The sequence below is a fragment of the Dipodomys merriami genome, unplaced genomic scaffold (assembly GCF_024711535.1).
Source record: "Dipodomys merriami isolate MVZ:Mamm:240054 unplaced genomic scaffold, mDipMer1.0.p SCAF_7, whole genome shotgun sequence".
Taxonomy (NCBI): Eukaryota; Metazoa; Chordata; class Mammalia; order Rodentia; family Heteromyidae; genus Dipodomys; species Dipodomys merriami.
In genome coordinates this window covers 5,038,242-5,055,559 of record NW_027206290.1, presented here as the reverse complement: position 1 = coordinate 5,055,559, position 17,318 = coordinate 5,038,242, and the positions used below count along the sequence as shown (strand labels likewise).

At 36.4% G+C, this 17,318-nt stretch overlaps 1 protein-coding gene across 5 annotated transcripts in view; it reads right to left on the bottom strand.

The window, feature by feature from the left end:
- The window catches only part of Tnni3k (TNNI3 interacting kinase), a 281,405-nt gene that overhangs the window by 168,386 nt on the left and 95,701 nt on the right, over positions 1-17,318 (bottom strand). For all 5 annotated transcript variants that reach the window (XM_070007290.1, XM_070007288.1, XM_070007293.1 and 2 more), the window contains 2 exons: positions 16,044-16,138; positions 15,066-15,215 (listed from right to left, as the gene is read on the bottom strand). In XM_070007290.1, the coding sequence (XP_069863391.1) occupies positions 15,066-15,215; positions 16,044-16,138 (245 nt within the window). The remainder of the gene's footprint in view (positions 1-15,065; positions 15,216-16,043; positions 16,139-17,318) is intronic.

Sequence of the window (17,318 nt, the reverse complement as noted above, 5' to 3'; positions counted from 1 at the left end):
AAAATATTTTTCGATAGAAATAAGTTGATAATATTTTGTACTTCCACCTTGAATACAAACTACTGAAGCTAATTTCTGTAGGAGGAAAGGCCTGCCAATACAATAGTATCCACTGTAAAAATAAATGGCAAATTTAGGAACTAAAAAAAACATCAATGCCTGTCCCTCACAAAAGACCATTAGGTCACATTCATTCAACATATGCTTATCTAATGTTGAGAGTATATGCTGGTCTATAGTGCTTGCGTTATCAAGTTATCCCTTCAGAACTTCATATGTAGTCAGCAGTCTGGAGGTTCTTCAAAATACCCAAACCTAGGTCTTCCCTACAAAGCAGTCATACCACTCCTGGGTATCTACCCAAAACACAAAGCCAAGATTCAGTAAAGAAACTTACACATCCTTGTTCGTTGCTGCACTATTCACAATAGTTAAGTTGCAGAAACAGCCCAGATGCCCTACCGTTCTGAAAATGTGGTACCTAAACACAATGGAATTTTACATAGCCATTAGGAAGATTGAGATTATGTCATTTGCAGGGAAATGGATGGATCTAGAACAAATTATGTTAAGTGGAACAAGCTAAGCTCAGAGACAAATGATGCATGTTTCTCTCATATGTAGAAGCTAGATCTAAAGTGCACTGAGACATGATACAGGACTCTAGGCATCTCCACAAAGTGAGACCTGCTGTTAAGGGAGGAACACAAAGGGCAATAATTATGAACATCTGATGACATAAAATAATATTTTTTTCAAAATGAACTCCAGGAAATGGAAAGAAGAGGGATTTTTTCTTTTGTTGCTGCTTTTGTTTCCTTTTGGTCTTCCTTGTTCATTTGTCTGTCCTTGGGAGGATAAGAAAGGGCACAGAAACGGTGGGACAAAGAGGAAACAAATGCAGCAGGGTACTCACTGGAGTCTAGGTTGAAAATGAACTATAGGACCTGTGGGTGGGGATGGGATGAAAAAACTGGGAAAGAGCGAGGGAAGGGGTGACATTGCACAAAACAGGTACTCTTTACCTGACTTACATATTTGTAACTCTTTGTACATCAAAGAGTTAAAAAATTAAAAGGAAAAACAAAAATTCAAGTGTATGTAAAATCATAAGGTGGAAAAATATATCAACTGGCAATGAAAGTGTTTTCAAAAGTAATATCTCAATAGTGGATTCTTTAAGAAACAAAAATGTGAGTCATTGATAAAAACTAGTAGCAAAATCTTATATGTTAATTATATTGTTATTAACAAGTGCTGTTTTCTTCTTTTTAGATTTGTATTTCTAGCTATCTAGTATTTATATAGATATCTTGATATCTAAATAGGAATCATAGATATCTCCTTTTCTCAAATCATAACTATAGGTTCTGATGAACCAATGGAGGTCAGTTCTCACTACCATTGTTTGTTTGGATTCTTATATGATCATAATCAGAGAAACCCTAAACACCATGACATTAGCCACCTATATTCCTTATCTTGTAGCTCCATCCCTACAGCCAACTGCAAATGCTAAAGAAGATAGGCCAGTAGGCAGAGATATCAGATGATGTAAAAGTCCTAAGAGCAAATATGACAGGAAAGGAGAAAACTCTAGTGTATGTGGGCCTCAGCACATGAGGATGAGAGGGGGAATGACTTGGTTGGAAAGGTAGAGGAGTGAGCATGGAGCTTCTCAAATGTGTTGGTGTGAGTATACAATACTTAGAATACAAGTTTCCTAACTGTTGCTTTTCTAACAAGGTCCTTGTTGATGCTAATGAGCAGCCCATATTTCAAGTCCTATTGATATAGAACTCTACAGTAAGTAACCTAGATTTTAGGTAGGATAGGGAGCTATACATATTGAGGGATGATTTTTGTTTAAAATTTAATATATTAGAAATGATGAGACAGAATGATTGTAAATATTAAGTAAAACAACATTGTTGCTGTAAATTTTTATTTTAAAGGTGGAATGCAGAGGGGTTACAGGCAATGCGTACATTTCTTTTTGAACACCTCTTCCCTCATTTTGTCCTACATTTTCCCTCATGAGTCCCTGTCCCCCATTAGTTGTATAGTTCATTTTCAACATGGTGTCTAGTAAGTATCATTGCTGAATTAGTTCACCCTTTGTCCCACCTTTTCTGTTTCCCCTTACCTTCCTCCAAAAACACAAACTTACATACAAGAAAAAAGTACAGAAATAAAAAGCACTGACAAAAAAGAAGAAAAAACAAAACAGAAAAATAAATTAAAAGGGACTATAAACATTCACACAGTGAGATAAAAGGAGGACATTCTTAGGAGAGGATCATAAAGGCTCAATAGCTATGTGCACATGATCATAGAAAACAATGTTTATTTATATGAACACAATATGTCTTATAAATCTAATACATTTGCGTACTTTTACTTTTCCACACCCAAAATTGTAATTGTCTAGGAAAATCCTTTTCAATCTTCAAAGGATCTTCTAAATACAGTCTATCAATTTTCTATCGTACTTTTGTTAATAACTGACAACTTATTGCTTTAAACAATGCATGTAACTTTATCTACTTACAGTTCTGAAAGTTGTAAGTACAAAATAATTCTGTCTGAACTAAAACATCAAGGTGTCAGCAGGACTCATTTTCTTTCTAGAAGCTCAAGGAGATACCCAGTTTCCTTGAGTTTTTTGACATTTAGAGGTCACCTATATTCTTTTTCTTGTAGCCCATTTTCTACAGTCCTAAAGCCAGCCTGTTAGCTTAGTCCTCTGATTTCACTGTGACCTCGACTGCTGCCTCTCCTTTTCTTGTTCTTATTTAAAAAGTCCTGTCACTGTAGTGTGATCAAGTGGGTTAAACCAGGATAATCTCTCTCTTTTTCAAAATCAGATAATTATCACCCTTATTTCCCCTTTGCCATGCAAGGCAGCACATTCATAGGTTCCAGGAATAAACAGGTCCTGGGTAACTTTGGCAAGTGTGTTGGGTGGGGGTGATTACTCGGCCTAGCATACTTTTAATGACTATTTCACTGTGCCTGACTTGAATGTTGTGCTGCTTTTGGTGGATGTCTCCCTTTCAACCTCTGGTAGCTATCTTAACCTCAGGATAGAAGAAGTAACACCAACAGAAAGAAAAAAAATCCCATCAGAATTAAAGTAACACTTTACCTCACTAGCTTTCTTTGCCCTGATGTACTCTGTCTGACTCCACCACCCTCTAGGGCTTTGAAATCCTTCTTTTAGTTAAATTGGCCTTCTGTGCTTGGAGCCAGAAAAAGAAAGAAAGACAAAACAGCAACAAAAACAAACCTTTTTTCCCTTCTTACTTCTGTTTTATCTAGGAAAGTCACATTCCATAGAACAAACCAAAACTCAAACTCCTAGCATTTACCCGAGCACATCAGAGCTTAATTTACAAAGCTCACCTTCTGGCCCATATCAGCCCCTCTGTCAAACTGGCTGACAGGGAAGAAGTCCTTGCACTCTCCCCAGTGAGCAGAAAGCTGCATCCCTGGTCCTGAAAGCCTGTGTGAGTCAGTGATCACACCCACGGTGTTACCTTTCATTTCAACAGCTCTCTTGGCTCCACTTGCTCTGAACAGTTTTAATTTCAGACAGCACAGTGGCACAATTTGCTGGCATGTTCTTTGGGATGCTTTTCATCAAGAGCCTAATGAGTGCCTGGGCTCTGGCTGGTGATAAGCATGAGGCTGCCAGAAAAATGCCAAGCAGCTCCCACCGTGCTCTGCAAGGCGTTTCTGCCTGATTTGCAACCTCCTGCTAGCAGTGGGTTAGGACACCCATGTGTGGGAAATGCTCCCCAACTAGAACTGCTTGGACCAGGCACTAACATGTACACAAAGGCATCAGAAAACCACTGTGGCTCAAATCTGCAACACTCAGCCACAAGGAGTTAAAACTACCTTGATGGAGCTCAATAAATGGACTTGTGAAGCCAAACTCCTGATAATGGATACACTCAGATAATCAAGGCACACTAATGGAACACATCCAGAGATAATCAAACTTCCACTAATTAAATGAAATGTTTTCCTATGTCTAAGAATTTACTATCTAACATCCAAGTATTTTACCCAAATAGGAGAGTGCTCTGTTATTAGCCTAATGCAGTTATTATAATGACTTGCACTTTCACAGTATTATTGCTGGTGCACCTGACAGTTTTGCGATTCCCTTGCAGTTTGAAGGCTTTTTCATTTTCTCTTCCCCTGTGTTCCCTTTTACTTGTCTTCTTTTCTTGCTGACATGCAGAAGACTTCACCTCCCTCCACTTAAACCTCTTAACTTTAATTTTGCTGAAAATTATTTCAAAAGCAAAGTTTTCAAGATTATAAACTAATCCAAAAAGATGTTACAGAGGCAGTTTAGTACTATACTATGATCATGTATACAAGTCTTCATAATTATTTAAGTAGAAGTACAATTTCTTTCTTTCTTTCTTTCTTTCTTTCTTTCTTTCTTTCTTTCTTTCTTTCTTTCTTTCTTTCTTTCTTTCTTTCCTTTCTTCCTCCCTCCTCCTCTCTCTTTAATTTTTTCTTTCTTTCTTTCCTTCCTTCCTTCCTTCCTTCCTTCCTTCCTTCCTTCCTTCCTTCCTTCCTTCCTTCCTTCCTTACCTTCCTTCCTTCCTTTCTTCCTTCCTCCATTCCTTCCTCCCTCCCTTCCTTCCATCCTCCCTCCCATTTTTCCTCCCATCCTTCCTCCCTTCCTTCCTTCCTTTTTTTGTACTGGTACTGGAGCTTGAATTCAAGGCTTGAAGTTCTCATTCAGCTTTTCACTCATGGCTGGTGCTCTACCATTTGAGTCCTACTTCCAGTTCCAGCTTTTTAACTGGTTAATAGGAAATAGAGTCTCATGCATTGGGCTTCAGAGAAGTACAATTATTATTTTCCCATAAAGTTTTTTCTCCATTTTCATCATTTCAACTTAGAAACAACAATTCCGATTTTCTTCACTTGCTATAGGGATTATTATAAGACCTAGATCTAGAGATTGGTGGTAACTAATATCAATTCTAAGACCTCCTTGACTTTGAGACTCAGAGGCTCTTTGTGTCCAAGATTAAGAACAAAGAAATTTGGTCTTGATTATAGAAGCAAGATCATTCTATCTTAGCTCAGATGGACCAAATATCCAAATCATTGCAGGAAGACCCTAAGCCTGTTTAATAATCAACTCAAAGAAGCCAAATTTCACAGTAATGATATATTTGAGAACTTTGGTTTGGTATATTGATTTCTTATTATTTTGAAAACTCACTTTCCAGAAGCACTGAAAAGCAGAATCAGAGAGTGACAATTGTTGCTTGCCTTTATCTGGCTCATCTTCCACCTGACCGTCCTTGCTCCATACATGCTCAATTAGATTAGTGGTAACCAAAATTCGTGACTTGCTACACCTTCTCCTGACTTAAATCTGTAAAGTGTCTTAACTTTATGTAACAGAGGGGAGGCTCAAATGCTCTTTGACCCATTATTCCTGTTCAGTAATCACCAAGGCCAAACAAAATGGCATCAGTTGCTCACCCTGAGACAAAAATTGACAAGTACAAATGCTTTTGCCAGGAGAACATTACAAAAACAAAAAACCATATCACTTTGCTATCTTTCTTTACTTCTCTCTCTCCCAGTCTACTTTCTTTTACTCTTTCTTTTCTTTCTTTAAATATTTATTGTGAACCTATCAGAGGCTAGGTCAAATAACTTCTTCCTAAAGAAAACTTCCATAATTACTCCATCATAGATAGTGTCCTGGAACATATAATTCATTATTGCACTTTTATTTATTTTGTCAGTTGTGGGGCTTGAACTCTGGGCCTGGGCGCTGTCCCTGTGCTCTTCAGCTCAAGGCGAGCACTCTACCACTTGAGCCACAGCACCACTTCCTGCACGTTTATTTATATCACTTATTGTTATATTCCTATTAGTCCTTTTATTTTAGCCTATCTCTTTCTAAAAGCAATGTGAATTTTCTATAACCAGTGAGATAATACCTATCATGTTCCTGATTTATCTCAGTTCCTAGTATAATATCTATTATATATTAGGTTGAAAATATTTTTGTTGAATGAATGAATCATAGTAGGTATTAAATAGAGAATATTGAAATGAAAATACATTGGAAGCTAGCTAATCAAAATGACCCATTGCAACAATTATACTCACAAGACACTATGTTGGAAATGAACATTACAACTTCTGTTGGGGGAAGAGGGAATGAGGTGGGGGAGGAAAGGGATAGTAGGAAAAAATAAAGGAGGGAATAATAATGTTTGACAAGAAATCTACTCATTACCTTACTCATGTAACTATAACCCCTCTGTGTAGCATCTTTACAATAAAATAAAATTTTAAACAAAGAAAAAATACATACATATTCATTCAAATCTTATTTAGCCAAGCTCTAAAAAGAAAAGGTAGATTGTGTTGTGAATATAATGGTGATCTCTTACAGTAAATATGGAGGGTTAGGAGGGAGTTCTTTGAGGAATTGTTTATTAGCTGAACTTGGAAAATGAGGATGGATTGGTTCAGCAAAAATCAAGGTGAAAATCTTTCCATGGAAGTGAAAGGTGAGCATTCCAGTGAATAGAGAAACTTCAGGGCGTTAACAAAATTCTTCTGCTCATTAATACAAATATTAAAGTTTTACAGTTAATAATGGTATACTATCAACCGACTTAGAGAGACAACAGAACAACAATATTATTTTTAAGGACATCAATTCACCATGTCATTTAATGGAGTATGGAGGAGACTGTTACGTTTAAACTGCTTCCTAATTCTTTGTCTATTTCATTTTAACAGGCATGGATAGAACTCCTATTAGTAGTCATTCATTTGATTTAAGTTTTTTTAGAAAACAAAGATTAATGCCCCCAAGGCTTGTTCTGTAAAAGTACATAGTTTGGTAGAGAATAGAGTGTTTGTTTTATGATGAGGTAGTAAACATCAAGATAAGAAGGTGCACAAGATTCAATAAAACAGAAAGAATGTGTGTGATAAGTTAAAATATCAAATAGGACTTTCTGCAAAAATGATAAAATAAATCTAATGTGGAAGGTTACGTGGAAATAAAAAATTTAAAGAGTAAAAAGTTAGGTGGGGAGGAAAAGGATATAGAAGCAGAGGACTGGACGAGGAGAGGCCTAAAATGAAGGAATGGCAGGCTCTGTGCAGGGACAAAGAGGTTTTTTTTAGTCATTATTATTGCTGTCAGATTAGTTGATATTTCAACAGATAGTAATTGTATAGACTGGTGGGTAAATGTTTAGAAAAATCATGGCATAGTGATTCCTAAGTGAACCCTGGTGATATGATAATGTGTGTGGCATGTATGTGGCACTCATGAGACAAGAGTGGCTGTCCACAAAGTATGAGAAGTAGGAAGTGCATGGGGTTGGAAGTTTTAAATTGCTGAAAGTAACATTGAGATTTCCTGATAAGGGGTGTGTGTGTCATTTCAGGGTTTTAGCTGGTGGATGATATGACGTTATTTGTACTTTGGATACAGGTTACAGTTGGATAAATGAGTGCAAAAGTTACGGATGAGCTGTTAGGCTAAAAATGAATCACAAGAAAGCTAATAGGGGCTTGAACTAAAAGAGCAGTAGTAGTACAATAAAGAAGGAAGAAAGATTGAAAATATATTTATAAAATGAAGTAAAGTCAATGCTGAGTTTGAATTGATACAAGTATGTAGTAAATGGCCCAGAGAGTTGGAGGAGAAAAAAGTAATTAAACATCATTCCAAATTTCTGAATTAGGTGACAGAATAAATAAATAATAAATAAATAATAAAAGTAAGTGAGGTATGCAGACATGAAATAAATCCTTGTGCACAAAACAATATGAGGTTCAATGGTGGATTGTACACATTCCTTAGATATCCAAGTAAATGAATCTGTCAGTGGGTAGATATGGTGGTTTGAAAACTTTAGTGCAGATTCTGAAGTTCCTCCTGCATTTTAATCTCTGTTGTAGTCTGGTTGTAGTAAAGAGGCTGGCAAATTTATGCTTAAAGCTTAAAATAAAATATTGTTTTATGTATCAGTCTGTAAGTATGCATATTAAAAGTAAGGATTTTAATTACTTTCATAATATTTTGAATAGTGATTTTCAAAACCTCTTTGAATTTATTTCAGCCTTGAGATTTTAAAATTAGTAATGTAACTTGAGCTATAACTAAGAATATAACTGATATATTACTTATATATATATATATATATATATATATAACTAATATAACAAAACAACACATGCTTTTCTGCATGCTTGTTTTGTCCAGTGGTATTGGGCAAGGGTAGAAAATCAGTATTAATGGATTTTAAATGATGCCCATCATTGTAGCATTATCAATATTCTCAGGGTGCACTATAGCATATTTCAATTAGAAAAGACCATACATAGGATTTGGTAGTTATGTGGGTGCAGCTAAAACTTTGCTTTGTACTTAACAATATTAGCCATCACCATTATTATTCACTATCTGTCATGCTTTAAGCATTTACTTTATCCTAACCCTAATCAGAATTTTGTAAAATGGCTGTTAATATCCTCATTTTAAATTTGAGATTGAAGACTGATAGAGGTTAAATAACTTGCTCAAGGTCATTAAATATTAAGGATGGGCTTATATCAGTTTGATTTTAGAGTATGTGGTAAAAACTTCAACTCTGAAGTAAAACAGGCTTTTGCTGATGCCAGCACTCTATTAACTCTTCTATGTGTCTTGTTAAACTGTGTCTTATAAGATCTTAGTCTCAAACCCTTTGTAATAGCAAGATAATAGCAATTTAAAAGGTTATATTTATAAATGGATTATATAGATACACATATAATACATACTAATGAATGTAATTTGCCTATTTCAAGTATTTGAGTTTTTTTGTTATGTTTTGTTTGTTTCTGTTGGTCGTGGGGCTTGATCACTGGGCCTGGGCACTGTCCCTGGGTTATTCAGCTCAAAGCGAGCACTCTACCATTTGAGCCACAGTGCCACTTCCGGTTTTCTAGTGGTTTATTGGAGATAAGAGTCTCACGGACTTTCCAGCCTGGGCTGGCTTTGAACCCTGAACCTCAGATCTCAGCCTCTTGAGTAGCTAGGATTACAGACATTAGCAACTGGTGCCCGGCATATTTGAGTTCTTATTGCAGTTCAAAAACTGTTTTTGAATTATCTTTATGAAATAATGAAATAAATTCAAATACTAGCTGGTGTTGTTTTATTTACTAATATTTAAGAGACAATAAGTAAATATGTGGAAATCACTTATGGTGAAGTAAACCAGGCTCAGAGAAACAAACGGTGCATGTTTTTTCTCCTATGTGGAAGCTAGATCTAAAACACAAACATACGTAATAATATATATAAGGTCCTATGCATACATACACAAACAAGCTGACTACAGCATGGCTTACTTAAGGGAGAAACACAAAGTTGTAACTCCTCTGAACAATGAATGTACTATTCATCAAAATAAATGCCAGAGAGTGGGAACATGTGTTGGTGGGGAGTGTTCAGGAGGGGAGCACATGAATGCAGACAGGAAGGGTGAAGTAAATGCAGTCATTATATTCAATATACATTATAAAAAAACTGAATTATGTAGTTTGAAGGTAGGGATGGAAGGGGGAAAATGGGGAAGAATGAAAGAAGTGGTGTCATTGTCCAAAAAGCATTGTACTCTTAATCTGATTTAGGAAATTATAATCTCTTTGTACAACTACATAATAATAAAGTTTTACAGAATCACTTATGGACTTTGACATATTTTCTAAATGTTTGGCTAAATACTTTCTCAACTCTCAATACGTTATAGCACTCTAAACTACCTGACTAAACACCAAATATGTAAGAATTTAATATTGAAGTGGCCTGAGAATTTTTGATTTGGTGATAAAATTCACCAAATGATTTAATGAATCTACCTTTTCTTACTACTATTTTTCCCCTGCCTTCATCTCTCAGTTATTTTTTACTAGCTAAAAATAGTAGAAATTCATGACTATAAGATTTCATTACTTTTGGAGAATATACTATAGTACATTTACCATAAATAATTCACGCCATACTATACTTGTCAAAAGGAATGAACAAAGTGTATATCATGGTACAGGAACCTTGCTTTTTATTGTTTTTGCTCACTTACTCACTAATTCTCCAACTCCAGCTCCCTGTCACTGTGAATTAGAGTGCTTCGGATGTATACAAATATTGTATTCTGGGTAATTAGATATCAGGATAGAAGCCTCTGCAAATTATGTTAACTGATGTCAGAGCTGAAGCAAATAAGAAGTTTTTAGCTCTGTTTTGAGTTTGGGTTATTTTCTGACCCTAAACAGCCTGACACAAAGGAGTGCTTTTCTTTGTCAAAGGCAGTCTTTTCAACTCGAACTGCCAGACACACTATTGAGCTGTGTTCAATTCTAATTGGCTGAGATCTTTTCAATTCGGCAGTTTCATCTTTAATGCAATGGATGTAAGATTATGTGTAGATATTTTCAATGGGTTTTCCATACTGATGATTAGGGTTGTGGGATTTGAACGTAAGCAGGCTACTGGCTATTTCTTCTGGACAACTTAAATTGATTCATGCAAGTCCTTTTTACCCTAGGGAAAAGGCAGATAAGCTGTCACTACATTTTCAGATGGAATAGTAGAAGAGAAGAAGGGAGAGACTCGGGGAAGAGAAGCACTCTAAATGCTGTAAAATTGGAGCTGGAAGCAGTCTAGCAGAGCAATTTTAATATGGAACCAGTGGGCTTAGCGTAGGATCGAGGTCACCAGAGAAAGTGCCAAGGTTGATTTTGATCTCTTTAAGTTAAAAGGACTGGGTAGCTAGAAAACATTCATCATATCTTATTCCATGGGAATCTGTGTGTCCAAATCCTTTAACCCTTCACTAAGGCCTCCAAGAAGAGAGTCGGTAAGTTTTCCAGAATGCTACAGCACCTCTGCATATATTCTATTCAAATAGGAGAATGAATATTAGCTAAAATTTATTCTAAGATAGGTATAAAAATTGTTTCTAAGAATCTTTTAGAAACAAGTACTTTTGAGAAAAAGTCCACAGTTTCCTGTTAAGAGAATAGTTTAGGATGAGTTATTCATGTAGCCATACTGGGGTTTAAACTCAGGGCCTTGAGTATCTACAACCTGAACCACATGATTAGCACATCTTGTCTTATTTATTTTTCACGTAGGACCTAGTACTTTTGCCTGATGCTAGCCTGGACTTCAACTGTCCTACCTTTAGGGCCAACAGCCCATCCCCATTCTAGGATGGCAGGCACTTGTCTTAATGTCCCACTCACTTCGTTGAGAAAGGGTCTTCTTAAATTTCGGGGAGGGGGCCTAGGCTTGAGCCACAGTCTTCTTTATCCACCCATCCAGGCTAGCTATGATTACAAGTGTGAGCCATTTTACCTGGATTGTATGGACTACTTAATTTGAGCATATCCCAATGTACTTTCATGTGGATGGACTCTCCTAGTACAACTTACCTCTAGCTTCTCATCTAGTTTCCTTCTCTTAGGACAGGATAGCTTACATGAGAAACCAGAGAGCCATCATTCTGGTACCATCTCTGTTTCTAGAGAGGGAGTTTTACTGCTTTCTCAACTCCATCTCCAAGTTATTCAAATTTTTACTATTCCATGTCAATTAACTTGTTGGCTCTTTTACCAAGGAAGAAAGAGAAGCCCTTCTTTATTTAAACAAAATAAACGCTGCGCTGTTGACAGTATTAACAAGGGCATTTTAGTCCTTTCTGAACCCATGAAAACAATGAAATATTTCTACAGCAAGACAAAATAGCAACCATTTTCATTTTTTTGGTTTGACTTGTTTTGCCCTAGAACATATGCAAAACATCCATCTCTCTCCTTGGTACTAACAATCAGTTTGTTAACATTCATAGTAATTATGAATCCAACACCGGTGCCTGACATATTAGTTGAATGAATAAGGGTGACAAATATGGCATATGTTGCAGAGATCAGTGGGCAAGTCCAGGAAATCTTAGGCATTTACACACTGATTCAATATTTTGTAAGGTTTGAAATTCTACTAATACACAGAAACACATACAAAAAGTAAGGCTAGTTTTCAACTATCACTCTCAATCACTTAAAAACAAACAAAGGCAATCCTGTGAAGAGACGGCTCCAATAGCAATTTCTGAGCTGCCTTCCAGGAGACTAATACTTTGTAAACAGTCTTACTCTGAAGCTCAGATTTTTTAAGAGATACTATCTGGAATCACTGGAATAAATGCAGTATATTATGGAAATATTAAAAAAAAAGCCTTGCTGTTAAGGCTTCCCAAAAATTTGGAATATTCAAAATTTGCAAACTGACACAAATAGAGTTATCTAGAATTTTTTTAAGTCTGAAATTCTATATATCTAACAGAAAGCCTTTGTACCAAACACAATTTCTATACCCTTCAAAAGACATGTATAGTTCACAGATATGAGAATATTTATCGCGTAGTGTTTTCATAGCCATAAAGTGAAAATTATCCAAATGTCCATAAATAGTAGAATGAAAAGTATTATAGTCAAAAAACATGAAAGTCTACAACTGTAAGAATAAAAAATGCACAACTACTTGCAACTAGGTGGATGAGTCTCACAAATTGGTGGCCGAAAGATGCAAGACACAAAGTAGTACTTGCTATAGAATTCCATTTATATAAAGTACTGAAAGAGAAAAAACCATGCCAGAAGCCAATGGTATCCTCCTTGGGGGAGAAATTGGAAGAGATTGTAATTGGGACTTCCAGGTTGCTGTCTGATCATGTTTAGTTTCATCATCAGGATACTGGGTAGGTTCAGTTGGGAAACAGAATTGTACTCATTTGGTATGTGTCAAAAGTGGTTGTTATTATTTTACTTACATTTGCTGTTTTATTTTTCTTATTTTCTTTTTTAACACCAGGGCTGGGACTTGAACTGAGCTTTGTCACTCAAGGCTAGGATTCTACCACAGTTCTGGCCTGACTTTTCTTTCTCTCTCTCTCCCTCTTTCTCTCTCTCTCTTTCTCTCTCTCTCTCTCCTTCCTTCCTCCCTCCCTTCCTCCCTCAATCCTTCCTTCCCTCCTTTCTTCCTTCCTTTCTTCCTTCCTTCCTTCCTTCTTTCTTTTATTCCATTTTTTTTGCTGGTGAATTGTAGATAAAGAGTTTCATGGATTTTCTTGCCTGGGCTGGCTTTGACTGAGATCTTCAGCTCTCAGCTTCCTGAATAGCTAGGATTGCAGATGTGAGCCACCCAGCATCTGGCTTATTCTCTGTTTTTAAAAAATAATTCCTCTCACTTTTTCCACTAGGAGTGATCAGACAGGTTTTTCCTCTTTGTCTATTTGCTTGTAATAGCTCCATCTCTTCTTACAGTGATTGACTTTCATCTACTACTTCACTCATAAAATCTTTTACATTAGCTTTGTAGAGAGAGAAATCTTAGTTTAGTAATTACAGTTTCCAGTATGGTTTCACAGGATTCTAGCATTAACCAAAGGAAAGCTTCATTTCCTTGTATGTTTTAAACTTCCTAAAAGAAAAGGGCAGTCATCAAGAATTATCAATTACATGTTTCCTAAAAGTCTGAGCGTGCAACAATAGAGGTCAACTTAAAACTGCTTTTGCTGGGTCCAGGAATTAACCAAAATAACCATAAAAGCTAAGCACCTAGTTTTCTACTTTGCATCTATACCCTGTGATCTGAGCCATTGGCTCTTTCAGTCATTTGCAATCACCTTCAGGGCAATAAGTATCTACTGACAAAAGGCAAACTGCCCCTTAGACAAGAAATGACTTCTTACCATATGGCAGAAGGTGAAAGTGCCCCCAAAGAAAGAGGACCTCCAAAAAGTTCATGAGACCTCCTGCCATACAACTTGTTACTGCTCCTCTCAAGTGGCTGAAGCCATAACAACTTCCATGGAACCCCTCCAGAGACACACCGGTGAATCAGTGTGGATACTTCTCTTCTCCTGCCCATTGTAAAGCTAGAGAAAATGTTTATACTACTAAAGATATACTGAAAGTGCTGTCTCCTAAATTTTCTTTCTCTGCCCTTCACCATGTCTCTTTAGCATGTAGGGGAAAGTGGCCAGATTTGACTCTGTAACTCTTGTACTTTGGGTCTGAAATTTAAAAGTTTGGTCATAACTATTTTAATGACAATGTATATGTTCCATGTAATCCCCCCAAATTAAAGTCCTTAGGAGTTCCTTTGTACAAGTAGAACTTGCTTAAGAGGTATAATATATCTTAATACCAATGACAGCAATGGTGTTTAACTTCTGAATGTCTCTAGTTATCTTTTCTTGAAATGAAGAATTTGTTATCAATCATCTTTATTCCTACCTGTTACCACTACTACTGCTATCACTAACAAAATACCAATTAGGAATTAGTTATTTTGTGGCAGTTACTGATCTAAGCAAATTGGGCATATCATGTTACTTAGTCTTTATGATCTTGTGAATAGGAGCTGTTGTTACCGACATTTTCAACTGAAGAAACAGGAACTCAGCAATTTTAAGTGGAAAATCATGTCAAAGTACATGACTAAAACTGAGTTCTCATACCAACACCTCAAGCTTTCACCATTTTGAGTTTAAGGAAGTTTATACTTAAACACTAATCACTGGTTCAGTTACATTGGCTCAATGACAAGCATTGTCAGCAGCAATTTATTTGACAAATATCTTTTTCCTTTATCATTATTTCTTTAAAAACTTGGAAGTACATTAGAATTCTCCTATGAAAGATATATAGACTATCTCTAAAATCCACTCAATTACCATTACCCCTCACAATTTTTACTTCTCTTCAGTATGTCAATACTGGCAATGTCTTCAGTTCATCTGCTGCTCAGAAGTTGCTTTTTCTAATAATAGTCTGTTGGACATTTTTGATCCAAGTCCATAGAGATTCAAATGCAATCTACAGATAAGCAGGAGTGCAGGCATCAAAGAATCAAAGGAATTATTGGTGCAGTGGCATAATCTATGCACACAGTTCAATGTGTCACTACAGAGGTGCAATGATTATAAACATACCTTTTTCATAAGCCCACATCAAACATGTTTGCTCATCTTTTTCACCACTAGACCTGCTGGGATCACAAGCTACTAGGTTCATATCAGCGCCATTATCCAGTAGGAATTGCACCAAGCAAATGTGACCATGGTAGCAAGCAGAATGTAATCCTGTAAGAGAAAAGAATAAAAGGATAAAAGGAGGAAAGAAGACTGTCTGGTTTTCAAAAGACAGCCATCCCCACATAATAGCATTACTTCTACAGATACAAAGCAATTTATTTTTTGATAATTTTACTATTAAAAAAGATAATAAACAAAAGATTTTGTTTTTGTCAATCTGCTAAATAGATTCCTTTGGTCACTATACTTTCTATCTTTATACATATATATTAATGAACAGTATCTTTGCACACAAAAAGAGAATGAAGATCCCAACGCAGATTTTTTTCTTGAGTACCAAACGTAGGCCAGTTTGGAGGAGTCTGTCTTTCCTGGCACAAGCTTAAGAGGATACACTGATAAAATATTTAGCCTAGTAATGAAACTGATCCCAATCCAATATGCTTTTTATTATGACTTTTCATCATGTCATCAATTTTAAATAATCTTAGTTGATAAGATAACCTCTTGGAATTGACAACTTCCAATAATTCTTCCCACTGGTCACAACACTGTTCTTTTTGTTGTTGTTGTTGATGGAGGTGGTGGTGGTGGTCTTGGGGCTTGAACTCTGGACCTGGGCACTGTCTCTTATCTCTTCAGCCAAGGCTAGCACCCTACTACTTCATCCACACCACCACTTCCGGTTTTCTGGTGGCTTATTGGAGATAAGAGTCTTACAGACTTTCCTTCCTAGGCTGGCTTTGAACTGGGATCCTCAGATCTCAGCCTCCTGAGTAGTTAGGATTACAGGCATGAGCCACCAGCCCCTGGGGAACACTGTTCTTAAGAACTGATAAACATCTGAAACTAGTGATAGTCTTACCACAATCTTACCTGTGTGGCCATCTCTTCCTTGGTGATTGATGTTTACAACATTCTGATCAAGAAGAAATTTAACCAGGTCAATGTTCTTGCCATAGGTACAAGCACTGCAAGACATCAAATAATAGAAATAGACTGCCATTTTTATGGGCTGAGTCATATCATCTCCAAAATATATTTATTGAGCGCCAAATCTCATAACCTCAGTAGATGACTATCGTTAAAGATGGCCTGTTTAAAGAGGTAGTTAAGCTATAATGGAATCCCCAAAGTAAATCCTAGCCCAATAAGATTGGTCTCTTACAGAAGTTGAGATTAGGACACATAACACACTCTGAGGAATGATCACAGGGTGAGACAGAATGAGACAATAACCATCTTCAAGCCAAGAGGAATGATCTCAGAGAAAACCCAATTTGTCAATACTGTGATCTTGTACTTGTAGTCTGTAGAACTATAGACCATAATTTTCTGTTGTTTTAGCCACCTAAGCTGGAATTTTGTTATAGCAGTCCTAGTGAACTACTGCAGACTTGATTAATTCTGGATAGATATTTGTGTGTTTATAAAAGTGCCAAAATGGAGAAGAAGGGAAGGAGAGAAGAGAAAGAAGTGATTTGCCTGTGTTGTTGTTGTTTTTAAGGCAAGCCCTGTCCAACAGTTTTAAATCCCATATACTTGTTTCTGGAGTGAAATAAAGGAAGAACATTAAATTTCTAGTATTTTATTCATGAATTACTTCTTTTAATAGTAGTTTATTTTTACCTAGGTATTACCCTATGAGATGATCAAATGCAGAATCCAGCTCTGTACTTAGAATTATTCTTAAATCTAGGTCACTGTTTGAAATTATTCCCTGGAAAAATCATGTCCTACCTCTGAAGACTCCCTCAGTTAGAGGATAAGACATCAATGCTGTCATTGTACTAGGGAAGCATTGGATGTGAACTTGAAACCTAGTGCTTGTTTACAAACATGTCAGAGGATCAAGAACAAATCCTTTATCTTCTTGATTTTAGTTTTACCACCTATCTCACATAAGTGTTGCAACAATGAGAAGTACAAATTGTCATGTCAAAAACGAGCTTTACAACGTCGGTGGGGGGGGGAAGGATTGGGTGGGGGGAAGGGGGGAGGCTGGGAAGGGAGGTGAAGGGTAAACAAAAGAGGAGGCTGCAATGCTTGGTAAGCAATGTATGCATTATCCTGCCCATGTAATTGTAACCCCTCTGTACAGTATGTTCACAAATAAAATAAAATTTAAAAAAAGATAAATAATGTATTCTG